The sequence below is a fragment of the Salmo salar genome, chromosome ssa02 (assembly GCF_905237065.1).
Source record: "Salmo salar chromosome ssa02, Ssal_v3.1, whole genome shotgun sequence".
In the NCBI taxonomy this organism is placed as follows: Eukaryota; Metazoa; Chordata; class Actinopteri; order Salmoniformes; family Salmonidae; genus Salmo; species Salmo salar.
This window is the reverse complement of record NC_059443.1, coordinates 63,781,675-63,807,268: the sequence shown is the minus strand read 5'-3', so window position 1 is coordinate 63,807,268 and position 25,594 is coordinate 63,781,675. Positions and strand designations below refer to the sequence as shown.

General features: G+C 42.8%; 2 protein-coding genes across 6 annotated transcripts in view; both read right to left on the bottom strand.

Annotated features, from left to right (window-relative positions):
* Positions 1 to 510: 510 nt before the first annotated feature.
* On the bottom strand, positions 511 to 10,312 carry LOC106589514 (outer dynein arm-docking complex subunit 3). Of its 2 annotated transcripts, XM_045707672.1 has the most exons (14): positions 8,997 to 10,312; positions 8,344 to 8,465; positions 8,044 to 8,121; positions 7,731 to 7,910; positions 7,493 to 7,528; positions 7,160 to 7,261; positions 6,722 to 6,847; positions 5,910 to 6,032; positions 5,012 to 5,158; positions 4,547 to 4,707; positions 4,103 to 4,259; positions 3,796 to 3,945; positions 2,084 to 2,168; positions 511 to 1,998 (listed from the first exon to the last, which is right to left on the bottom strand). In XM_045707672.1, exons 1-14 carry the CDS (start codon positions 9,073 to 9,075, stop codon positions 1,868 to 1,870), a joined length of 1,677 nt encoding a protein of 558 aa, XP_045563628.1. In that variant the 5' UTR covers positions 9,076 to 10,312; the 3' UTR covers positions 511 to 1,867. The 2 variants fall into 2 exon arrangements, with proteins under 2 accessions (XP_045563628.1, XP_045563635.1); XM_045707679.1 differs by lacking the exon at positions 7,493 to 7,528.
* A 364-nt stretch (positions 10,313 to 10,676) lies between these two features.
* The window catches only part of LOC106589603 (choline transporter-like protein 2), a 28,115-nt gene continuing 13,197 nt past the window's right edge, over positions 10,677 to 25,594 (bottom strand). For 2 of the 4 annotated variants that reach the window (XM_045707668.1, XM_045707670.1), the window contains exons 5-20: positions 22,823 to 23,024; positions 22,672 to 22,732; positions 22,396 to 22,522; positions 20,665 to 20,748; positions 20,262 to 20,374; positions 19,742 to 19,873; positions 17,569 to 17,761; positions 17,137 to 17,221; positions 16,667 to 16,929; positions 16,221 to 16,315; positions 15,696 to 15,799; positions 15,127 to 15,200; positions 14,854 to 14,924; positions 14,639 to 14,727; positions 14,309 to 14,393; positions 10,677 to 11,707 (exon numbers count right to left, since the gene is read on the bottom strand). In XM_045707668.1, the coding sequence (XP_045563624.1) occupies positions 11,595 to 11,707; positions 14,309 to 14,393; positions 14,639 to 14,727; positions 14,854 to 14,924; positions 15,127 to 15,200; positions 15,696 to 15,799; positions 16,221 to 16,315; positions 16,667 to 16,929; positions 17,137 to 17,221; positions 17,569 to 17,761; positions 19,742 to 19,873; positions 20,262 to 20,374; positions 20,665 to 20,748; positions 22,396 to 22,522; positions 22,672 to 22,732; positions 22,823 to 23,024 (1,891 nt within the window). In that variant the 3' untranslated portion in view covers positions 10,677 to 11,594. Of the gene's footprint in view, positions 11,708 to 12,022; positions 14,060 to 14,308; positions 14,394 to 14,638; positions 14,728 to 14,853; positions 14,925 to 15,126; positions 15,201 to 15,695; positions 15,800 to 16,220; positions 16,316 to 16,666; positions 16,930 to 17,136; positions 17,222 to 17,568; positions 17,762 to 19,741; positions 19,874 to 20,261; positions 20,375 to 20,664; positions 20,749 to 22,395; positions 22,523 to 22,671; positions 22,733 to 22,822; positions 23,025 to 25,594 lie in introns of those variants that run through there. The other 2 variants (XM_045707665.1, XM_045707666.1) reach the window with 1 other exon arrangement.

Below are 25,594 nucleotides of genomic sequence, written 5' to 3'. Positions count from 1 at the left end.
ATTTTAATAGCGGACACTCCGGTGTCTTATTGTTATAGAATCCCAAATGTTCTATTTCCTCTCCGTTTTATATGAATATGACTTGGCCTAGTACACCATTCTTTCAGCTAAATACATGCTAGGTTTCTCCTGCCGCGCAATTTCATGATCAAACATTGAATTAATCAAACGGAGTTCTAGGCTATCTCAGAAAGTTTTAAGTTGTTTTAGAATACCCCAAACACATGGGAGGCCTAAGGTAGTAATGAGAGAGATATAAGATACAATAGAAAGATATAATTTTGAACAAGCCTTGACAGTTGACCAACGCATTATAAGTCAGAAATGATGCATGCATTCTAGGAATGCGAACCGAACGACCAAAAGCCTAATCCTACTAACTGAAATATCATAAAAGCATTGACAAATTAAAGTTATGAAGAGTATTTTACAAACAATTCTAATGAAGTGTTTAATGTCCTAAAGTTGCAGCTTTCAAATGGGAATAATTATGAAAGTCGGAGTCTATGCTATTCTCATTCACAGATTTATTTTGAATTACATATATTTTAGGCCACAAGAACTGAAATTGAGCAATACCAAGATCGACAAATATAATGAGGAGTCAAAGGAAAACTTAGGCTTCAGCTGAGGAAAGCTGATGAAAGAAATGATGCGTAGTTGGCCTAGACTTATTTCCATGTTATTCTAGCCATGTGAAACCTACTTACAACACATACTGGCATATAGTAAGTAGCCTAGATGTGAATCAGTGTATAGTTATCCAGTTGTGAGGAGAGCAGAGTTGCTCTGCAGTCCACAATGATTTACAACCTATCACAAGACGCACAGCCAGCCATCGTTGACTGTGTCACTGCTCCATCTGCACACTTCGGCACACACAGGGTCACACAGCAGTAATCATACAGGAGTAATCATACAGCAGTAATCATACAGGAGTAATCATACAGGAGTAATCATACAGGAGTAATCATACAGCAGTAATCATACAGCAGTAATCATACAGCAGTAATCGTACAGGAGTAATCATTTATTAGGGGGTGCTGCTGCACCCTCAGCACCCCTAATTCCCACGGATATGTGTACTTCACTCATTTTCAGTCACTCTTTTGGCCTGTGTGACAGACCTTTTTTTGGGGGTACAAGTGACTTCAGAAACAAGTAAAAATTCTGTCCTACTTGTCCAAAGGACAAGTGGCTAAACAGGTTAATGTCAAGCCCTGATTTCTACACAGTTTCAATATTTAAGTCATTTCAATGCAGATTAAAATATATATATATATTATACAAAACAAACGTACCACGGGCTGTGTGTTTGACACCCCTGCATTAGAGAAATCTTACCTAACCAAAGATTGAGTAATCCTTCAAATCAAGCTTTTTATTGATTTTCATTCCTATTTTGATTACAATTTTATAATCTACAAATCAGTGGTGCAAGTGGGAAATCAATTATTTTGTGTTGAACTGCTTTGTGATAAAATCAAGTCTTGCATCCATAAAGTAGCTAATGTGGTGACTGCAAGGTACTATATGATCTGTCACCACAACGTTCCCCTAGCTACAGTATCATCAAATGTACAATATACATTTACTGTGTATTCCATTAGTTAATAAGGAATATAATTATTTAGCTAACTGAATAATTATATGTGAGGAGTAAGATTTCCCTAAAGTCCCCTATGCCATCTCAAGCAAAGGTATTTTCACTCAATCCAGGGCACAAATATGACCTATGACCTCACACTAAACACAAACTCATGGCTGCTCTCGTCATAGAAATATAATTACTAGAGCTGACATCCCCATTCTAGCAATTATATTTCTATGGCTCTTGTGACCTCTAGCCAGCCTAACTGATCTAGGATCAGAGCTTGCCCTTTTTCTTCTTGGTCCTGGTCTTCCTCTTAGTCTTGGAGTCGATGATGAGCTGAGACTGGTGCTTCAGTATCGCCCTGGTGATAATGTCACCCTCATCGTCCCCGCTCTCCTCCTCTTCTGAAAGAGAGGGAAAAGAGAGAGGGATTGCGAGATGAGTGTGTCTGTGTGTGTGTATGCAGTATTGCGTCTGATCCCATCTCACCATCATATGGGTCCTGTCTCTGAGCCTCAGGCAGCTTGATGCGGGTGTTGCAATGGGGCAGCTTCCCCTCGATGCTGGCATGGAACTGACACAGACACAACACCACAGACACAGAGAGACAGTTGTTCTCATCATAATAAGATGTCAAAGGGAACATGTTAGTCAAGGAGATCTGTTAATTCAACCATAGGAGTTGGCTATAAAGCACAAAGATCTGGGACCAGGGCTTATGCCTTCAAAATGTAAAGGCATACAACTTGAGACCAGTCAAAGCCAACATCATTAGAGAATCCCAGACAGACATTGCTACATCACAAGCGCTAACGGTATACCACTACCCGTACCCTCTGACTCCTGAACAACCCGTACCCTCTGACTCCTGAACAACCCGTACCCTCTGACCCCTGAACAACCCGTACCCTCTGACTCCTGAACAACCCGTACCCTCTGACTGCTGAACAACCCGTACCCTCTGACTCCTGAACAACCCGTACCCTCTGACTCCTGAACTACCCGTACCCTCTGACTGCTGAACAACCCGTACCCTCTGACTGCTGAACAACCCGTACCCTCTGACTCCTGAACAACCCGTACCCTCTGACTCCTGAACAACCCGTACCCTCTGACTGCTGAACAACCCGTACCCTCTGACTGCTGAACTACCCGTACCCTCTGACTGCTGAACAACCCGTACCCTCTGACTCCTGAACAACCCGTACCCTATGACTGCTGAACAACCCGTACCCTCTGACTCCTGAACAACCCGTACCCTTTGACTCCTGAACAACCCGTACCCTCTGACTCCTGAACAACCCGTACCCTCTGACTGCTGAACAACCCGTACCCTCTGACTGCTGAACTACCCGTACCCTCTGACTCCTGAACAACCCGTACCCTCTGACTGCTGAACTACCCGTACCCTCTGACTCCTGAACTACCCGTACCCGCTGACTCCTGAACAACCCGTACCCGCTGACTCCTGAACAACCCGTACCCTCTGACTCCTGAACTACCCGTACCCTCTGACTCCTGAACAATCCGTACCCGCTGACTCCTGAACAACCCGTACCCTCTGACTCCTGAACTACCCGTACCCTCTGACTCCTGAACTACCCGTACCCTCTGACTCCTGAACTACCCGTACCCTCTGACTCCTGAGCACTCAAACACACACCAGACTTCAAGGTGGCCGGCTGGCTGTGACTCGTTAATAATCAAGATCAAACACCTAATGGCCGTATTTCCATCCAGGAACAGATAAGCTATTCAAGCACCAGTGCACAGATTAAAGAACATGGTCTGTATGTAGCATCTAGTCTGGCTGGCGGGGCTGGTAAAAATCTTGGGAGTACAGTAGCGAATGGATGGAAAATAAGCAGATGGTTTCAGGTCATAAAGCTTTACCCTGGCAGGACCTATTTGAGTAGGTGCTCCATGTACTGTCTGAAACACCTGTCTGTCTCTACAATACCCAATTCACTGTGGGGAGCAGCAACCACCGAAAAATAATGAGTGTACACATGGGTACTGTCAAATTGGCCTGGTCTAAGGGTCTTTTCTATTCTTTAAATTTCTATGGCAACAACAGTCAATGTTTAACGAATAAGGAAGAGTCCTATCTCTGATCCTCTCCTCCATCTCCTTCATGATGGCCGCCATGTCCTTCCCCTTTCCCTCCCCTTACCCCCACCTCTCCTCCTCCCTCTCCCCACCTCCTCTTCCTCCATCTCCTTCATGACGGCGGCCAGGTCCTTCCCCTGGAGCTCCTCCTGCAGTAACAGCAGCTTCTGCTCTGACTGGGACAGCAGCTCCACCACGTACTCCTCTGAGCCGGGGGGCAGCTGGGGCTCCGGGCCCTCACCCTGGAGGAGGGGAGAAGGTGTTCGAGGACACAATTGACATAATGTTTCTGAGCACCTTCACATTTATTTACAAGGTTTCCCAATGCAACTTGATCTAAAGAATCGGACAGGTCTCAGGTCAGTGTACATTATATTGTTAATGGGGTCTTCTCTGTACCAGCTTGATGTGCTGCAGTTTGTCAGATAGGTGTTCCACCCCGGCCCGGACCGTGTTCAGGGTACGGGTCAGCCAGTCCAGACGTTCCTTGGCGGCGTCGCGCCTCCCCTGCTCCGCCTGCAGGTGGCGCTTACAGTCCTCCAGCATCTGCTGACCACTGTAGAAGACAGGACAGTAAGAAATATCCATCAGAATGACTTTACAGACACACTCAACTCAACACTAGGAGAGAAACCTTCCAGACCAACTTCTGTACAACAACAAGTTGCTTGATTGGTCTTCTCCCACAATGTACAATCGTCAAGGATCTGTTCTGAGGGTCACTGTTTTAATAAATAATACCTTCCGTTGAAGGTGTCAGCATCCGCTTACAACTTCTCTGGTCTGCTATGTTTGCTTGCTATGTAATCCCTAACCCTTGACCTCTAACCCCTGCCCACTGACCTGGAGAGCTTGGTCTCCCCGGAGTACTTGATGTCCTGGAAGTGTTCCTGCAGACGGTCCCTGTCCTCCTTCAGCTGTAGCAGGGTTACCTGGTTCTCCTTCTTCAGATCCTCCAGGTGCTGCTGGGTGTCTCCCTGGGAGATGAACCTCTCCACCACCTCCTGCATAGGGACACGGAGATGGATGAACACACACGCACGCACACATACACGCACGCACGCACACACACACACACACGCACATATAGATTAATACGCACGCACCCACACACACACACATATAGATTAATACACACACACACACATATAAATAGCTGAAAAACACACAACACTTGCATACACATACATGGATACAGTAAGTGCACAGACAAACTAACACACATGTACCACGCACACACTTGCATACAAAGACACACAAAACGCACACAAAATGAAAGAATCATATAAAATGACCTCTTCTCCGTACCCGTGTGTCAGTGACCCCCGTGGCCTCCTTGATGCGTCTGAAGGCCTCCTCGAAGGTGGAGATGGCCCTCTCCTCCTCCCCCAGCCCGGTGGCACTGCGCTGGGCGTCGCTACTCAGCTCGTCAGGCTGCATGGCTGCCCGCTGGGCCTGGAGGGAAGGGGGCAGGCATCAGGACATTTACTCTGTAGACTAAGTGATATGTAAGAAGTGTAGATATATAGCTAAATAGAATGGACACGGCACCTCATGATATATCCCTTGATATGGGTACGCCCAGTGCCGTCTCTAGGCATAAGCGATGTAAGCGGACTCTTAGGGCCCTACGAACACCCCCCCCAATCATCAATTTGTTTTAGGAAGTCAGTCGGGGTCTTAACTTACTGTTAGTTACAATAGTAGAACAAACAAGGTGCAATTTTGAAATGTGGTTGTGCATCATCAGATTTTCTCTTGTTATGTCAGTCACTGACAGTCACTCAATTAGCCATGTCAGCTAACATGTTAAAGATTGCTAGGTAAGTTGCTATCTAAACCTTGTAGTATTCCTGGCTGAATTACTGACCGGTCACGCAAGGCACCTGCCCAGGGGCCAAAATTAGTGGAATCACATATGTTTTAAAACTGCTAAATGTTCTCTCTGCCCCATGGAAAAACATGTAGAATTGCAGGTCATTAACTTGACAATTTTCCAAGAGGGTGGCCACTGAAATGTTTTGCCCGCTAGGTTGGGGAAGCCCCCAACCAAATCTCGAATAGGGCCCCCAAAATGCCAGAAACGGCCCTGGGTACACCCAATATGGCAGCCGGTCCAGCCATCATGGAACGTTGACTTGAATAGGAATATCCATTCTTGTCATTGTAATTCTATGGATGTAAGTGTAAAGTGGTGTGGACCAACCCTTCTCTCCACTCTCTCAGCCTGGGCCTTACGGTCCTCTGCCTCTTTCTTGTAACGGGTGAGGATACACTCTCTGTCCTTCCTCTCCCTATACATCTGTTCTTCTTGACGCTGCAGCTCTGCCTGAGAGAGAGCGAGACAGAGAGAGTCAATTAACTACTGTTTATCATACAAACAGCAAAGAAAAGCATTCAACTCACAACAAATAGCTGTAAACGCAGACAGCTGGACTTTACATGATGGACACATCAATGACTGTAAGGTGATGCATGAGGGGGAGAGGTACAGGACAGTCCTCAGTTACAATAATAATACCTATGCTGGTCACCTTGGCAGTGTCTTTGGAGAGGAGTGTGTATGTGTGCTGGTCACCTTGGCAGTGTCTTTGGAGAGGAGTGTGTATGTGTGCTGGTCACCTTGGCAGTGTCTTTGGAGAGGAGTGTGTATGTGTGCTGGTCACCTTGGCAGTGTCTTTGGAGAGGAGTGTGTATGTGTGCTGGTCACCTTGGCAGTGTCTTTGGAGAGGAGTGTGTATGTGTGCTGGTCACCTTGGCAGTGTCTTTGGAGAGGAGTGTGTATGTGTGCTGGTCACCTTGGCAGTGTCTTTGGAGAGGAGTGTGACTGTGTGCTGGTCACCTTGGCAGTGTCTTTGGAGAGGAGTGTGTATGTGTGCTGGTCACCTTGGCAGTGTCTTTGGAGAGGAGTGTGTATGTGTGCTGGTCACCTTGGCAGTGTCTTTGGAGAGGAGTGTGTATGTGTGCTGGTCACCTTGGCAGTGTCTTTGGAGAGGAGTGTGTATGTGTGCTGGTCACCTTGGCAGTGTCTTTGGAGAGGAGTGCGTCACTGTTCATGACCTGCAGGTCCTTCAGCTCCTGTCTCTGTCTCAGGATCTCAGCCTCTAGTTTATCCAGCTGGGACTGGAAGGTCAGGCTCTCCTCCTAATTATAATATATGCCAATTAGCACACGCCTGTATCCAAAGCTACTTACGTCAGTGAGTGTATACGTTTCCGTATGGGTAGCACCTGCGGGAATCGAACCCACGACTTAGCCACTGAGCCGCACAGGACAAAGAGCGAGGTAGGGTACTTTATCATCTGTTAGGAAATTAGAGTAGGTCATGGAAAAGGATTCAACTACCCAAAGAGCACATTGGAGAGGGTGTGTAGGCATGGCTTGGTTGCATAAAGTTAAATGTGGGGCGAGTTGGCGAAACAGCACAAAGAGATCTGGGACCAGGCTAGGACTAACCTGTAGGTGGGCCTTTAGTTTCAGATAGCCCCTCATGATGTGTTCAGCCTCCTGGCACTTCAGCTGAGCTTTCTCCAGACGATTCTCCAGCACCCGCAAGCTCTGGAAAACGACACGCACACACGCACACGCACACACACACACACACCACACACACACACACACACACACACACACACACACACACACACACACACACACAGGCAGACAACACACTTATAGATGGTTGATTGATCCTGAGCTGGGCATGCTAAGTGTTTGAAAAGTTTCTTATTGTGGATAAGACTGGCTAGAATCAGAGGGGTGAGGCAGCGTGGAAGGAAAGAGCGTAACCTTTTGGGGATGCTCCTCAGCCGCCTGTCCTTCACTCTGTGGACCAAGGGCAATACATCAGTCACCTCCACTATATTCACACCACTATATTCACTATTTTGTGTGTGTGTGTGTGTGTGTGTGTGTCTGTCAGTCAGTCTGTCAGTTAATCAACCAGTCAGTCGGTCCTGCACTACATAGAGAATAGGGTTCCATTCCAGTCGCACCCTCTGCTGCACTGTTTATCTCTATATAGTACCTTGGCCTCCTCGTTGCGTCTCTCCGTGTCTCTCTCTGGTCCTCTGTTCTCTAGCTTCATATTCTGGTACAGTGTCTGTAGGTCCTCCAGGCGACGGCGGTACGTCTGGGTGGTGTGCTTTAGAGCGTTCAGCTTCTTCATCTTGTCACACACCTTCTGGTCCAGCACCTTGAGAGCAGCCTGTCCAGCAGGATGCAAAGTAGTTCATCTTGATTATCCCCATTGGGCAATTTGCTTTACAGATGATAGTCAATAATACATAAAAATACACATACATCAAACAAACATAGCTATGTGTTTGCGATGTCCCCACCTTCCCTGACATGTTTCTGAAGGCAGCTTTCTCCATGCCTCGGCTTTGGAAGGCTTCCTTTATCACCTGCTCGTCCCCCTGGAATAGATAAAGAAAACGGCCTGTAACAGGGAAGGACTACCTCAACTTGTCTAATAATAAATGCTCCTTTTCATTTTTTGTTCCAAAATGTTTTGTTACGATGTACACTAATGAATATGACCCTGCACTCCAAAGTTCTAACAGGGAAAAACAACCTGGGAAGTACAAGCTGAGCATTGAAACCAAAACATTTTTGATAGAATAACCAGTTTTACTTACAGCAAGAGCGTTTGCCAACTTCTTGTGTAGTCTCTTGTTCTCCTGCCTCAGCTGAAGGATAGAATTCCTGTTTTTCTTGATGCTTGACTGAGACATTTCATAGTATGCACTTCTGTCGCCCTCTGTTGGGCGAATTCACAATTTCGTTATTTCAGCATCTGACTGACTTTTGGCCTTCTCTTAGTCTTATTCAAAGAAACAGGGAACTAGCAATTACATAACAAGTTGAATCCCATTTATATTTGTGTGTCCCAAACTGTTCCCCATTACTCAGGGAATGTTAATGGCTAGGAAGGTAGGCTAAATATCTCAACAAGCATTTGACTATTTCTAGCTAAGCCCATTTTGCTGGCAACATAGCCTACACATCACCTTACCTTGCAAAATGATTGCAACAAAGTAGCTAGTAGTTAACGTTCTATCTTTCATCATAGCTTCATGTGGCCATACATTTCCCAGCGAGAGTAAATTAACCTGTAAGTAACCTCAAAGATGGAGGTAGCTAATAATCTTTAGTATAATGTTAGCGAGATAGCGCGAATGCAAAGTCTGAATTTGCTATTCAACATTGCGTTTACACACACAACTAGGCCTAGCTATCTAACTAGCATAAGTTACCGGTCCTAGCTAGCCTGCTGCAAGTCTTAACCTACCAAGAAGTTGAATTTTCCTCTGCAGTTCTGTTATTTGGTCATGAAGGGGCGGCTTAATGGCCTCGGCGCTGAACGGCATTTTCAGTGTGCACTAATCACAAACTAATAGTTGACTTTAGAAGTAGCTAGCTAGCATAAGATACAAACTGACGCATTTTTAGGTCGTTTTATCCTTGTATGAGCGGATTTCGCGTGAAAACACCGTCGTTCAAGAGAGCCTCTCGTTGCCTAGCAACATGTACACTGACTTTCCTGTCAGGTCGAGGCTCGACACCGAACACAAACTTAGAGCAAACCGAGCAACAAAGCAGCACTGACTTGACTTCAGCTCACTTTAATTATGTATTTTTCTAGATACAATAACTTGAAATAATAATTTAGTATGTAGCAGTAAAAAAAAAAAACGTTATTATTTACAACACACCCTGCTCCAAAAACACGTTTACACTATCCTTCTCTTGAAAATGAAATATACAAAAGCTTGCATTTGAGGTTAAGTAAATAAATAGTCCATGGGCCAGCAGGCCAAATTTCACATGTTTGTCTACTTTGGGGTGGCAAGGTATAATGATGATTTTCATCTAGGTCCATGTCAGTGTTGGTATTATACCCATGATTCTGAGGTAGGTAAATGTGTGCATTTTATGTTTTGACCCCTATGCGGTTAGTTGGGCCCACAGGATTGATGGTATGAAATAATGTTGCATTATCTGGGAACAATCTTCTCAAACGAAGGGAATTGTATATGTTATTAACTTCATAATACAACATATTAAGGTATGAAACAACTGGAATGGTAATGACATCTCTATGGTCCCATCTTTCGGGGTCAAAGGTCATAAATGTATGCATTTTGGGGTATATCAAGACAGAATGGGAAGTATACAAATATCTAGTTCCGCTATTTGTAACAGTATTGTTTCAACGATGAGTCAGTCTAGGTAAATCATTTTGAAGAGATGGCAAAAATGTACCAAATACCATGTTTTTACAATGATATCCACCCAATAGAATGTACCAAATACCATGTTTTACAATGAGATCCACCCAATAGAATGTACCAAATACCATGTTTTACAATAAGATCCACCCAATAGAATGTTCCAAATACCATGTTTTACAATGAGATCCACCCAATAGAATGTACCAAATACCATGTTTTACGATGAGATCCACCCAATAGAATGTACCAAATACCATGTTTTACAATAGATCCACCCAATAGAATGTTCCAAATACCATGTTTTTACAATGAGATCCACCCAATAGAATGTACCAAATACCATGTTTTTACGATGAGATCCACCCAATAGAATGTTCCAAAATGTTTACGATGAGATCACAATAGAATGTTCAAATACCATGTTTAAATGAGATCCACCCAATAGAATGTTCCAAATACCATGTTTTTACAATGAGATCCACCCAATAGAATGTTCCAAATACCATGTTTTTACGATGAGATCCACCCAATAGAATCTTCCATTGTTGTTTGATACAGTCATTTTCACTGAGCATGTGAACATTCCAACTTGCCTTAATAAAATGTATTTATCAGCCTTCAAACATTCTATTGCATAGACTCCCATACAACTAGACATATGAAGGTGTGAAAAGCATAGAAAGCTACTCTTTTGGAGTGGGTATCACATTTTGTTCATAGGAATGGGGGGAATAAGATGAGACTATGAAACATTTACTACCCCAAAGTGGACTAGATTTTTTACTGGCCCATGGACTACTTAACAAATCGTCAGTCCCAAAACTAATACTGCATTAGAACATGTTGTTTTCTTTACTTTGGTAAGTTACAGTAAATGTACACTGCAATATGCAGCCATTATACAAAGATCAACCAACAGCAGCAATAGTGAAAAATAATATTATTAATGAACCTGATGCAAAAATGATTTAGCATTTAAGCAAAACATTTTTGTGAACTAAATGTAAAAAAACCTATGTAATTCATTATACATTTGAGAAAACTTACAAAAACTTGGAGAATTCTCATGTAAAACATGTGTTCAAATTGAACACATTATACAGAGTCAGCCACAAAAAAAAGGTATCAACGTTTTGTATGTTCAAAGAGTTTCAAGAGGACTGCAGAAAGTAAAACAGCCTAGCCAAAGTAAAACAGCCTAGCCAAAGTAAAACAGCCTAGCCAAAGTAAAACAGCCTAGCCAAAGTAAAACAGCCTAGCCAAAGTAAAACAGCCTAGCCAAAGTAAAACAGCCTAGCCAAAGTAAAACAGCCTAGCCAAAGTAAAACAGCCTAGCCAAAGTAAAACAGCCTAGCCAAACAAAAGGCACAACAAAAAGCAACAACATTAATTTGAATAAGACAAGAACAGATTTACATCTTTAAGAAAACGAAATATTATAAACTCTGTCATAGACACCTTCTGTGGGAAACACAACAGGATATGTTGGCTACTCATTCAGACCTCTCTGTTTGTGACGATGGCATCATTCTGTAGCCATACAGTATCATGATCTTAAGGCACATTCGATACACACAGCACACTGCGCAGGCGAGGCGGCTTGACCTCATCTTTCTCTGTTCTCCTCACACATACACGCACACACACACAAACAGCTAGTCTACAGTCTTGGCCTGATCCTCGTTGGACTTCTTCAGAATGGTGAGAAGGTTCTGAGACATGAAGTAGGGTCTCTCTGCAGTTCCGTCATTGCGTTCCAGGTCTTCCACTGGAAAATCAATGAATTGATGAGACAACAATAAGAGAACCAACCATTGTCAAACTCAACATCTCTTCAGGTAAAACAGTATCCTATTCCTAACAACCTAAAGGGCCGGTTTCCCAGACACCGTCTAAGCTTAATCCTGTACTGAAAAGCATGTGTTGATGAAAGTGCTTGTATAGTTCAGGACTAAACTTATTAAGTCTGTATCTGGGAAACTGGCCCAAAGTGAATAGAAACTCACCATTGTGTCATTCTCCCACTGTCCTATCATCATTCAATATGATTACCTTTGTCATTTACATACAAAAAAAAACTATATATTGATCAATACAACAAACTTTAATCAACTGCTGCATCCAACAGAAGCAAACTGAGTGGAAAGTATGATATATAAGTGAAATACTACACCAGCTAACATGTTTACAATGTGACACACACTGACAGAAACAGATAGAAAACATTGACAGAAGGTTGCAAGGTTAGTTTTGATAAAGCACTTGATAGGCAATGTTACTGAAACACCATTCAGCACAGAGATAGGAAGAAGAGAGAGAAAGAGAAAGAGACAGAAAGAGAGACAGATAAAGAGTGAGACAGAAAGAGAGAAAGAGAGACAGATAGAGAGAAAGAAGAAAACAAAGGCAAATAGGGTCAGTAAACATTGAACAGGGCTTGCAGGGTCATATTCATTAGGCCATGCAGCGGAAAACGTTTAAAATCATTTTGCAATGGAAAACAAAAACAAGTTCAGGTACGCCTCATAATAAGGCTGGAATGGAGCAAATGGAAGGGCATCAAACACATGGAAACCATGATTTCGATGTATTTGATACCATTCCACTGATTCCGCTCCAGCTATTACCAAGACCCTGTCCTCCCCAATTAAGGTGTCACCAACCTCCTGTGGTTAATACGACCCAGGCCTGAGAGGTTAAAACGATTGCATCACAGCAACACAATCACAGCAGTTAAGCCAGTCCGAAATTCCAAGGCAAGTAGTTTGTGGAATTTCACTACAATACATTGAGTCCAAAAACGTGTTCTTGGCTGGAGGGAGCATCTATATAATTGATACAGAACTTAATAAGCAAAATAAATAATTACAGACAGATGTAATAAGACATAATAAGCATACTAATTAATAAATACATACTGTACATACACATTGATTCCATTGGAAATCACATTTTCATATCAAAGGATATCAAAGGATTTACCATTTGGTGTCAGCTGGTATCAATGTAAACATTGCTCATTTTCACCGTTAGTTGAAGTTTTGTTTTGATTGACTGTAAACATTGTAATAGTGAATTCATAGTGCATTCATTACTCATTAATGATATTAAGACAATTAAATATTCATAATAACAATTGTAGTAGTCAGGCACAGACAGGTTCAGCACTCACAGATCTACAGATCCTCACGATAAAAAACCATCACTGTCTAAAACCAAACCAACACAATAAATGAATAATCAATAAATAAACATAATATTTTCAAGCTACAGAGATGCACTGGGTTTTTGATCAGCCTTTTACAACCACAGGACCTTGTTAAAACCATCTACCGTTACGTTAAAGCAACCTTAAGTGTGAATACAATACATTAGCACTGTGAAAAGTCTTGCATTTAAAAGCTGGTCATACATTTAACTGGTTCAAATCACACAGTCGTTAGCATAGAATTACATATTAGCATAGAATTACATATTACGTCGTTAGTAACAGGTACTGTATACTGGCTCCATACGACACGTTATATGAGTAGGGCCAGGAGCATTTCCTGACCTAGTTATGAGGTTTACCAAGCTTCACGTCTCCATGACAACGTAAACTACTACTCCTGGGGTGTAGAAGGAGGGTCTTTAGGCTCCGCCTCTTGAGGTTTCTTTTCCTCCGTCTCTTCCTTTTTAGGTTCTGTCGGCTGGTGATCCTTCTCTTCAGGCTTGTCCTCCTTTGATCCCTTTTCTTCCACTCCTTCCTCCTCTTCTGGTCCCTTCTTTTCTGGTCCCTTCTCTTCCTTCTCCTCCTTCACTTCAGATTTCTCCTCTTGTGGTTCTTCCACTTCCGCCGCTTCGGTCTTCTCCTTCAGAGGTTGCTCCTCTTCGTTGGCCTGCATGAACACATCTTGGCGTTTCAGTTGTATCTCTCCATCTTGTTCTTTCAGCGGTACTTCCTCCTCCAGGTGAACTTCGTCCATCAGTGTAGGTTCACTTGGGTCAGCGTCTGGCTGTTCCGTACCATCTTTGTTGTCCTCTTCCTCCGCCATTTTAGTTTTGGAGAGAATCTCGTGAAGCTCCGGAGACATGAAGTACGGCCTTTCTGGAGAGCCGTCGTTTCTCTCCAGGTCTTCGCCTTCGTTGTGTGTGTGTTTGATGTGTATGATGGGGTTATGTTTGTTCGGGTTAGTGGAAAAAAAGAACAGATGCAAAAAGTGTGGAATAAGCAATAGTGAAGTGTGGAATAAGGAGGGAAGAGACAAAGAGAAGGAAAAGTCAGAAACATGGCAGGCAAAAGAGGAATCTCAGGTAAAAAGAGCATTTCAGATTTGGAAAGTTGTGTGAGTGACTAAAGAGTATACCAATAAAATAGGATATTACTCACAGAAGCAGAGGAAGAGTGTGTCCACACACATAGCGTACACACTGAAGAATCCATGGGCAATCAGGTAGGATCCCACCACCACCGTCTAGGAAGAGAGAAACAGGCACACACACAGTGTTGGAATCAATACAAACAACACTTACAGACCCTCTAAGGCAGTATTTCTCAGCCTTGGGTCAGTAGACCGGCCCTGGGATAATGTTGACCAGTTTTAATGTAAGGGTCCTATGAATAAGTATGACCCTTAGCTTACCAATCCCTAGCCCCAAAAACATTGAGAAACATGACTTGAAGTAACAGTATAAGAATTCATTCAGGCCTGTCTCTCACCAGAATGGGAACCCAGTAGTAGTTGAGAGAGGGGGCAGTCTGCTCCACAGCCTTAATCCTCCCAGAGAAGAAGAAGAAAGAACATATTCCTAGCAAGAGAAGAAGAGATGCATATTATTAGGATATGAGGGCTTACTGAAAGGTATCACAGATGGTGGGAAACTGTACAAGGTGTAAATCAAGTCTCTCTGCTTGTGTTTCTGAGGATCACTTACCAACAATTCCAACGATGAGGAGCTTCCCCAAAAACAATAGGAAGTCAGTCACCTTGTCCAAGACAGCCACCCTGAGAAGCCAACAGAGAAATTAATCAAAAGAGACGGAAAACCAAAGAGATACATGAATACTGTATATATGAATGGAGAAGAGGAGTTGTTAAAGATGCTATTGCTCTTCAGAAAAGGTCCCAGAGACTGGGGTTTGAGAAGGAGTTGTGAAGGGTTTATGGAGGGTTTATGAAGGGCGTCTCAGTAGTCAACAACACTCACCTGATTATATTTCTCATGAGGAGGAAGAAGGCATCTCTGGCTGAGGTACAGAAGCTTTTACCATATATTGCCACCTAGGGGAAACATGTGGTGTTACATACAGTGTCAATTCACACAGTTCACACTGCCTTCAATTCACACAGTTCACACTGCCTTCAATTCACACAGTTCACACTGCCTTCAATTCACACAGTTCACACTGCCTTCAATTCACACAGTTCACACTGCCTTCAATTCACACAGTTCACACTGTCTTCAATTCACACAGTTCACACTGTCTTCAATTCACACAGTTCACACTGTCTTCAATTCACACAGTTGACACTGTCTTCAATTCACACAGTTCACACTGCCTTCAATTCACACAGTTCACACTGCCTTCAATTCACACAGTTCACACTGTCTTAAATTCACACAGTTCACACTGCCTTCAATTCACACAGTTCACATTGTCTTCAATTCACACAGTTCACACTGTCTTCAATTCACAGAGTTCACACTGCCTTCAATTCACACCGTCTTTAATACACAAAGAACTTACATTCGCACAGTTAGGTTGATGAACTCACCATGATGTAGGCGTTTCTGTTGAGGAACTTGATGCATTTCTCCAGGCACCAGAAGCAGCACTTCAGGCAGCTGAGCAGGAACTTGGCAAAGCGATTCTGGGCAGCTAGTGGAGTACATAACAACAAACAGGAGATAATGATTCTGGGCAGCTAGTGGGGTACATAACAACAAACAGGAGATAATGATTCTGGGCAGCTAGTGGGGTACATAACAACAAACAGGAGATAATGATTCTGGGCAGGTGGGGTACATAACAACAAACAGGAGATAATGATTCTGGGCAGCTAGTGGGGTACATAATAACAAACAGGAGATAATGATTCTGGGCAGCTAGTGGAGTACATAACAACAAACAGGAGATAATGACATCTGTTCCTGTTCATTTAGATAACAACCATCTATTCAAATGTAATAATTAGTAGTGACATTTTTTGGTCCATTTCCCACTGTATGATGTCAATGAGGAAGTATCCCAGTCATTCACGTCTGAGAATGGAACAGGATATGTGAGAACACCACCTCACCTTTCAGCTTCTGGTCCAGGTACTCCAGCAGAACCCTGATGACCTGAACCAGAGACAGGATGAGGGAGCCGAAGGCCAGGGAGCCTGTATGGTATCTAGACAGGGGGAAGAAGGTAAAAGATTGTGTCCAAATTATTGGTCTCTCACTAACTCTCCATGTAACCCTTTCTTTCTTTCTTTCTTTCTTTCTTTCTTTCTTTCTTTCTTTCTTTCTTTCTTTCTTTCTTTCTTTCTTTCTTTCTTTCTTTCTTTCTTTCTTTCTTTCTTTCTTTCTTTATTTCTTTCTTTCTTTCTTTCTTTCTTTCTCTTTCTTTCTTTCTTTCTTTCTTTCTTTCACTCACTCACTCACTTGCTCACACACTCACACCTCCCCCACCCACATGCACTGCTTACACCCACACCACACACACATGCATCCCCCCCATCTCACATAGTACCCCTCCTACCTGAGGGCTCGACCAAGTGAGGAGCAGATGGGGTTGGCTGGGATGTCGTCAGGCTTCTTGAAGGCCCAGTAGTAGGATGCGAAGGCCCCAGCCAGGGTCACCTGACCTAGCGCCGTCACAAAGTTAGCACACCAGAAGAAGAGGAACACGTTGTAGAACTGGAACAGGATGAGGTATTTATGGTAGTAGGTCTCGCCTCCGTAGAAGGCAAACAGGCACTCGGCGTCCGGGCACTGGGCTGTGATGTTGGTGGTGTTGAACGTCTGAGGAAAGAGAGGGGAAATCTCTGTGATATTAGCACTTCTGCTGGTATTAAAGCAGTAGTCCACTTATATTCAATAAATGAGAAAAAAAACATTTTTTGAACACTATATACAGATAGAATAGAAAGAACATATTAAAGTTTACAAAAAATAAGCCTGATATGTAAACAGGCAGATATGGAAGAACAGAGACATCTTGTGGCTCACCTCAGGTTTGCAGGTGTCTCTGGAGTACTCACACTCAGTGGTGTTGAACACTTTGTACACCTGGTCATTGGAGGTGGACAGGAAGCTGGGAAAGGCAGTCAAGGAGGTTCCATCACCAAGGAAGTAGATACTGAGACATGTCATACAGATGTGACCATCTGCATGGAAACTTTCCTGATACATTTAGTTTCTGCAGCGATGACTTGTGGAGGAGTCGTCCCAGTTATTTTCCTTGACGGTCTCAGTCTGTCCACATTTCAATCTGCACGGTTCCCTTCACCATCTACAGCTATCTAGACTAGCGCTACAACAAAACCTATAACTAAAAGTAATCTAGTACATCTCACACCATTACAAGGACCGTTACAGGAGCACTTCTTTCCCTGGACAGACATGTAAACATGAATAACATGATTGACAGCTGAAGGATACACAGCGGTGATGGCCCAGTAGGCTATGACCAGGGCCAGCAGGGCAAAGGTCAACAGAGGGTAGAACAGTGATGACATCACATGGCCAACAGCCCTGCTGGCCTCCTTGATGAGGGCGATGGCGATGAGGACTCTCTTCCTGAGGAAGATGAGCAGCAGGATGACAACCACCTCCACGATGGACAGGATGATCACTGATGGAGGAGCGGAGCGCAGTTAGAGTGTTTGTGTGTGTGTGTGTGTGTGTTGATGTGAGAGAGCGAGGGAGAGAGAGAGAGAGAGAGAGTGGGAGAAAGAGTATAGAGAGGGAGATTTGAAATCCAAATTTGAAATCCTTATTCAAGGTTTCAAAGACCTCTCTGATGAGAATAGGCTACCTGTCCTGTTGGGGGAGGACGCAGAGAGCTGTGGGTTGGCAGCGCACTACATTGCTGCCTGCCTTAACCTGTTGGGGCTAGGGGGCAGTATTTGCACGGCCGGATAAAAACGTACCCGATTTAAACTGGTTACTACTCTTGCCCAGAAACGAGAATATGCATATAATTAGTCGAGTTGGATAGAAAACACTCTAAAGTTTCTAAAACTGTTTGAATGGTGTCTGTGAGTATAACAGAACTCATATGGCAGGCCAAAACCTGAGAAGATTCCATACAGGAGCCCTGTCTGACAATTTATTGTCCTTCTGTAGCCTCTCTATCGAAAATATAGCATCTGTGCTGTAACGTGACATTTTCTAAGGCTTCCATTGGCTCTCAGAAGGCGCCAGAAAGTGTAATACATGTCTGCAGTCTCTGGGCTAAGTACAGCAGCTCTGTTTGTTACTGGCCTGCCTGGGGACAGTGACACTGGAGATGCGCGTCCACGAGACTACTCCATTTTGTTCTTTCAGTCTTTGAATGAATACAACGTCGCCCGTTTGGAATATTATCGCTATTTTACGAGAAAAATCGCATAAAAATAGATTTTAAACAGCGTTTGACATGCTTCGAAGTACGGTAATGGAATATTTTGAATTTCTTTGTCACGAAATGCGCTCACGCGTCACCCTTCGGCTTGTGACCTGAACGCACGAACAAAACGGAGCTATTTCAATATAACTATGGATTATTTGGAACCAAAACAACATTTGTTGTTGAAGTAGAAGACCTGGGAGTGCATTCTGATGAAGAACAGCAAAGGTAATCCAATCTTTCTTATAGTAAATCTGAGTTTGGTGAGGACCAAAGTTGGTGGGTGTCAAATTAGCTAGCCGTGATGGCCGGGCTATCCACTCAGAATATTGCAAAATGTGCTTTCGCCGAAAAGCTATTTTAAAATCTGACACCACGATTGCATAAAGTTCTGTATCTATAATTCTTAAAATAATTGTTATGTATTTTGTGAACATTAATCGTGAGTAATTTAGTAAATTCACCGGAAGTTTTCGGTGGGTATGCTAGTTCTGAACATCACATGCTAATGTAAAAAGCTGGTTTTTGATATAAATATGAACTTGATTGAACAAAACATGCATGTATTGTATAACATAATGTCCTAGGAGTGTCATCTGATGAAGATCATCAAAGGTTAGTGCTGCATTTAGCTGTGGTTTTGGTTTTTGTGACATATATGCTTGCTTTGAAAATGGCTGTGTGATTATCTTTGGCAGGGTACTCTCCTGACATAATCTAATGTTTTGCTTTCGCTGTAAAGCCTTTTTGAAATCGGACAATGTGGTTAGATAAAGGAGAGTCTTATCTTTCAAATGGTGTAAAATAGTCCTATGTTTGAGAACTTTGAATTATGACATTTTGTGGTTTTAAATTTGGCACTCTGATTTGTCACTGGCTGTTGAATAGTGTGGGACGATTTCGTCCCACGTACCCTAGAGAGGATAACATGAGGGACAGTGTCTGACAGACCAACCAACCTGCAAATGTCCTCTATGCTTATTGTTATTGTTCAATGTATGGTTATTTTGACCCTTGATTATTGTTGTTACTTATGTCCTGTTGACTATATTGATTATTATTATTTTAATCAAATTCAAATGAATTGAGAAAGAAAGAAAAAGTGAGAGCGGAAGAGAGAGAAAAATAAATAGACAGGGAGAGAGAGAGGGAGGGAGGGAGGGAGAGAAAGATAGACATAGAAAGAGAAAGAGAGAAAGAGGGAGAATGAGTGCATGTACTCACTGAAAGCCAGCCAGGTCTGTCTGATCTGCAGGTAAACAGAGAAGTCTGTCTGCAGTCCCAGATCACGGATAGTGACGTCAGAACCCGGCTCTCCCTTCAGGTTGCGGTACTCCATGGCACAATGGAAGATCCCTAAACATTTTAAAGGTAAGAGTCAGCGAAATGACGTTGCACGAGCAGCACTGCAGATATTGCGATGAGCAAGATGAAATACTTCGCTCTCACACAGTGACACACAGTATCTGTCCATGTGTACGGGGTTTGCTTCACACTGTTACAGACTGGTAGCCATGGGACCAAATCAGCTGACAAGTTTAGCCTTGCACTTCAACACTCTTAGTTGTTGCGGAAATTGACCCACTATGCTGTTTACTTAGTGCACCTACGTCATATCACTGAGCCTACCGCTAACATTTCTTAATGGCTAACTTGATAAAGCACAATGTTGATATTATTCTTTTGAATGTTACTTTAAATAGGTAAGACAACAGTGTGTTTTCAGGAAATGGGAATATAATACCATATCCGATGACCAGTATCACCATGACGATCATGACCCAGATCATGATCCCGGCCAGGTAGCGCAGGAGGACGATGAAGATGAGACTGACCACCATGGCAATCACCAGACCACTGGAGGAGAGACAGGAAATAACATTCACATTCACAGAACTTTATTAAGATGAGACTGACCCCACCACTATCACCAGACCACTGGAGGAGAGACAGGAAATAACATTCACATAACTATCACCAGACCACTGGAGGAATGCAGATAATAACATTCAAATTCACAGAACTTTGTTGTTCCTGTGAGGGAACATTTATATCTATGGGGATAATAGGGGTAACTGGCCTATAGCGTGTGCAACTTTCTTTATTGTCTTGTGTCATGAGTGTGTTTACCAAGGAGAGACACTCACATCAGTATCCAGTACCAGGACACAGTGTAGTCCTCAAAGATCCTCATGGCTACCTGGCGAGCCTCAACAACCACATTGGACTTCCTGTAAGAACAACAAGTCCACTTAACACTTTGCTAACAATTGACAGACAGACAGGTGGGCGGACAGGCAGACGGACAGACAGATTGAAAGGTTGGTTGGTAGGTTGATTGATTAATTCATACAGTACCAGTCAAAAGTTTGGACACACCTACTCATTCAAGGGTTTTTCTTTATTTTGACAATTTTCTACATTGTAGAATAGCAGTGAAGACATCAAAACTATGAAATAACACATATGGAATCATGTAGTAACCAAAAAAGTGTTTTCAAAGTAGCCACCCTTTGCCTTGATGACAGCTTTGCACACTCTTGGCATTCTCTCAACCAGCTTCATGAGGTAGTCACCTGGAATGTATTTCAATGAACAGGTGTGCCTAGTTAAAAGTTCATTTGTGGAATTTCTTTCCTTCTTAATGCATTTGAACCAATCAGTTGTGTTGTGACAAGATAGGGGTGGTATACAGAAGACCAAGTCCAAATTATGGCAAGAACAGCTTAAATAAGCAGTCCATCATTACTTTAAGACATGAAGGTCAGTCAATCAGGAACATTTCAAGAACTTTGAAAGTTTCTTCAAGTGTAGTTGCAAACACCATCAAGCGCTATGATGAAACTGGCTCTCATGAGGACCGCCACAGGAAAGGAAGACTCAGAGTTACCTCTGCTGCAGAGGATAAGTTCATTAGAGGTAACCACCTCAGATTGCAGCCCAAATAAATGTTTCACAGAGTTCAAGTAACAGACACATCTCAACATCAACTGTTCAGAGGAGACTGCGTGAATCAGGCCGTCATAGTCGAATTGCTGCAAAGAAACCACTTCTAAAAGACACCAATATTAAGAAGAGACTTGCTTGGGCCAAGAAACACGAGCAATTGACATCTGTCCTTTGGTCTGATAAGTCCAAATTTGAGGTTTTTGGTTACAAACTCTGTGTCTTTGTGAGACGCAGAGTAGGTGAACGGATGATCTCCGCATGTGTGGTTCCCACCGCGAAGCATGGAGGAGGAGGTGTGATGTTGTGTGGGTGCTTTGCTGGTGACACTGTCAGTGATTTATTTAGAATCCAAGGCACACTTATCCAGCATGGCTACCATAGCATTCTGCAGCGATACACCATCCCATCTGGTTTGCGCTTAGTGGGACTATCGTTTGTTTTTCAACAGGACAATGACCCAATACATCTCCAGGCTGTGTAAGGGCTATTTGACCAAGGAGAGTGATGGAGTGCTGCATCAGATGACCTGGCCTCCACAATCACCCGACCTCAACCCAATTGAGATGGTTTGGGATGAGTTGGACCGCAGAGTGAAGGCAAAGCAGCCAACAAATGCTCAGCATATGTGGGAACTCCTTCAAGACTGTTGGAAAAGCATTGCATGTGAAGCTGGTTAAGAAAATGCCAAGAGTGTGCAAAGCTGTCCTCAAGGCAAAGGGTGGCTACTTTGAAGAATCTAATTTGTTTAACACTTTTTTGTCAACTACATGATTCCATATGTGTTATTTCATAGTTTTTATGTCTTCACTATTATTCTACAATGTAGAAAATAGTAAAATAAAGAAAAACCCTTGAATGAGTAGGTATGTCCAAACTTTTGACTGGTACTGTATATTGACGGTGCTTCAGGTTGAGGCATGAGGACTCACTTTGAAGCGTCCAGAAAATCCGTGGCGTTCACCCTCTCTCCCTCCCCGTTGTCAAAAATAGTCTCGTTGCCAATAACGACCACACCACCTTTCATGGTACTGAGAGCTGGGAGGCACCGACGAGTGACTGGAGGGAGAGTAGAGAGAGTGGAGATCAAAAATCACTAACTGTGTGGTCACTATACATTTACTAAGTCTTTATAAAAACACAAACGCACGTTCCATACACACACACACACACATACAGTGCACGCTATGGCTCGTGAGAAGACTTACATGGTTTGCTGGACATGAGCATCGAAGGACACAGGCCATCCCTCAGGATCTCGGGAGCACTCTGCGAAACACAACAAAATCACCCTTAGTTACACATTATTTCCCTAACTACCTACTTTGCCACTGCAAATGTATCTCCTCTGTCACCCACCATTTTGGAGAAGTCCACTCCTTCCTTGCAGAACTGCTTGTAGTACTCCTGCTCTCCTTTGTTCAGGTAGGCTTTCAGCAACGTCATGTGTTTGGTAGGACAGCTTTCCACACATAACTGAGTGGTGGGGCACTGGAACTCCAGCAGGGTCAGGGGACTGGCACACTTCAGGATGTTGAAGTAGAACAGGAGAGGTTTCTTCCTGTTAGAGACAGTTATAGTTGAAGTCGGAAGTTTACATACACTCAGGTTGGAGTCATTAAAAATCAAATTTCTTGTTAACAAACTATAGTTTTGGCAAGTCGGTTAGGACATCTACTTTGTGCATGACACAAGTCATTTTTCCAACAATTACTTACAGACAGATTATTTCACTTATAATTCACTGTATCACAATTCCAGTGGTTCAGAAGTTTACACTAAGTTGACTGCGCTTTTAAACAGCTTGGCAAATTCAAGAAAATGATGTCATGGCTTTAGAAGCTTCTGATAGGCTAATTTACATAATTTGAGTGTAACGGCCGTCATATAAAGGGGACCAAGGCACAGCGTGTTGAGTGCTCATCTTGAAGTTTAATGAAAAAATCGAACACTTTACCAAATAAACAAAATGACAGCCGACAGTTCTGTCAGGTACTTAAACTAAACAGAAAACAACTACCCACGAAAACAAAGGGAAAAACAGGCTGCCTAAGTATGGCTTCCAATCAGAGACAACGATAAACAGCTGCCTCTGATTGGAAACAATACCCGGCCAAAACATAGAAAAACAAAACATAGAATGCCCACCCACCTATCACACCCTGACCTAACTAAACAGAGAAAACACAGCTCTCCTAGGTCAGAGCGTGACATTGAGTCAATTGGAGGTGTACCTGTGGATGTATTTCAAGGCCTACCCTCAAACTCAGTGCCTCTTTGCTTGACATCATGGGAAAATCAAAAGAAATCAGCCAAGACCTCTGAAAAAAAATTGTAAACCTCCACAAGTCTGGCTCATCCTTGGGAGCAATTTCCAAACGCCTGAAGGTACCACGTTCATCTATACAAACAATAGTATGCAAGTATAAACACCATGGGACCATGCAGCCGTCATACCGCTCAGGAAGGAGACGCGTTCTGTCTCCTAGAGATGAATGTACTTTGGTACGAAAAGTGCAAATCAATCCCAGAACAACAGCAAAGGACCTTGTGAAGATGCTGGAGGAAACAGGTACAAAAGTATCTATATCCACAGTAAAACGAGTCCTATATCGACATAACCTAAAAAATAAAAAAAGTTTTAAAAAAAGTAAAAGTAGTTTCTGTGTAAGCCCTCCCTGTAGCCTTCCCTGTAGCTCAGTTGGTAGAGCATGGTGTTTGCAACACATGGTGTTTGCAACGCCAGGGTTGTGGGTTCGATTCCCACGGGGGGCCAGCACAGAAAAATAAATTATTATGCATTCACTACTGTAAGTCGCTCTGGATAAGAGCGTCTGCTAAATGACTAAAATGTAATGTAAATGTAACCTCATAGGCCGCTCAGCAAGGAAGAAGCCACTGCACCAAAACTGCCATAAAAAAGCCAGACTACGGTTTGCAACTACACATGGGGACAAAGATCGTACTTTCTGGAGAAATGTCCTCTGGTCTCTGATGAAACAAAAATAGAACTGTTTGGCCATAATGACCATCATTATGTTTGGAGGATAAAGGGGGAGACTTGCAAGCTGAAGAACACCATCTCAAACGTGAAGCACAGGGGTGGCATCATCATGTTGTGGGGATGCTTTGCTGCAGGAGGGGCTGGTGCACTTCACAAAATAGATGGCATCATGAGGAAGAAAAATGATGTGGATATATTCAAGCAACATCTCAAGACATCAGTCAGGAAGTTAAAGCTTGGTTGCAAATGGGTCTTCCAAATGGACAATGACCCCAAGAATACTTCCAAAGTTGTGGCAAAATGGCTTAAGGACAACAATGTCAAGGTATTGGAGAGGCCATCACAAAGCCCTGACCTCAATCCTATAGAAAAGTTGCGGGCAGAACTGAAAAATCGTGTGCGAGCAAGGAGGCCTACAATCCTGACTCAGTTACACCAGCTCTGTCTGGAGGAATGGGCCAAAATTCACCTAACTTATTGTGGGAAGCTTGTGGAAGGCTACCCGAAATGTTTGACCCAAGTTAAACAATTTAAAAGCAATGCTACCAAATACTAACTGAGTGTATGTAAACTTCTGATCCACTGTGATGAAAGAAATAAAAGCTGAAATAAATCACTCTCTCTACTATTATTCTGACATTTCACATTCTTAAAATAAAGTGGTGATCCTAACTGACCTAAGGCAGGGAATTTTTACTAAGATTAAATGTCATGAATTGTGAAAAACTGAGTTTAAATGTACTTGGCTAAGGTGTATGTAATCTTCCGATTTCAACTGTAGTAGTTCATATGTAGAGACAGTTATATAGTAGATCATATGTTGAGACAGTTATTTAGTAGTTAATATGTAGAGACAGTTATTTAGTAGTTAATATGTAGAGACAGTTATTTAGTAGTTCATATGTAGAGACAGTTATATAGTAGTTAATATGTAGACAGTTATATAGTAGTTAATATGTAGAGACAGTTATTTAGTAGTTAATATGTAGAGACAGTTATATAGTAGTTAATATGTAGAGACAGTTATATAGTAGTTAATATGTAGACAGTTATATAGTAGTTAATATGTAGACAGTTATATAGTAGTTAATATGTAGACAGTTATTTAGTAGTTAATATGTAGAGAC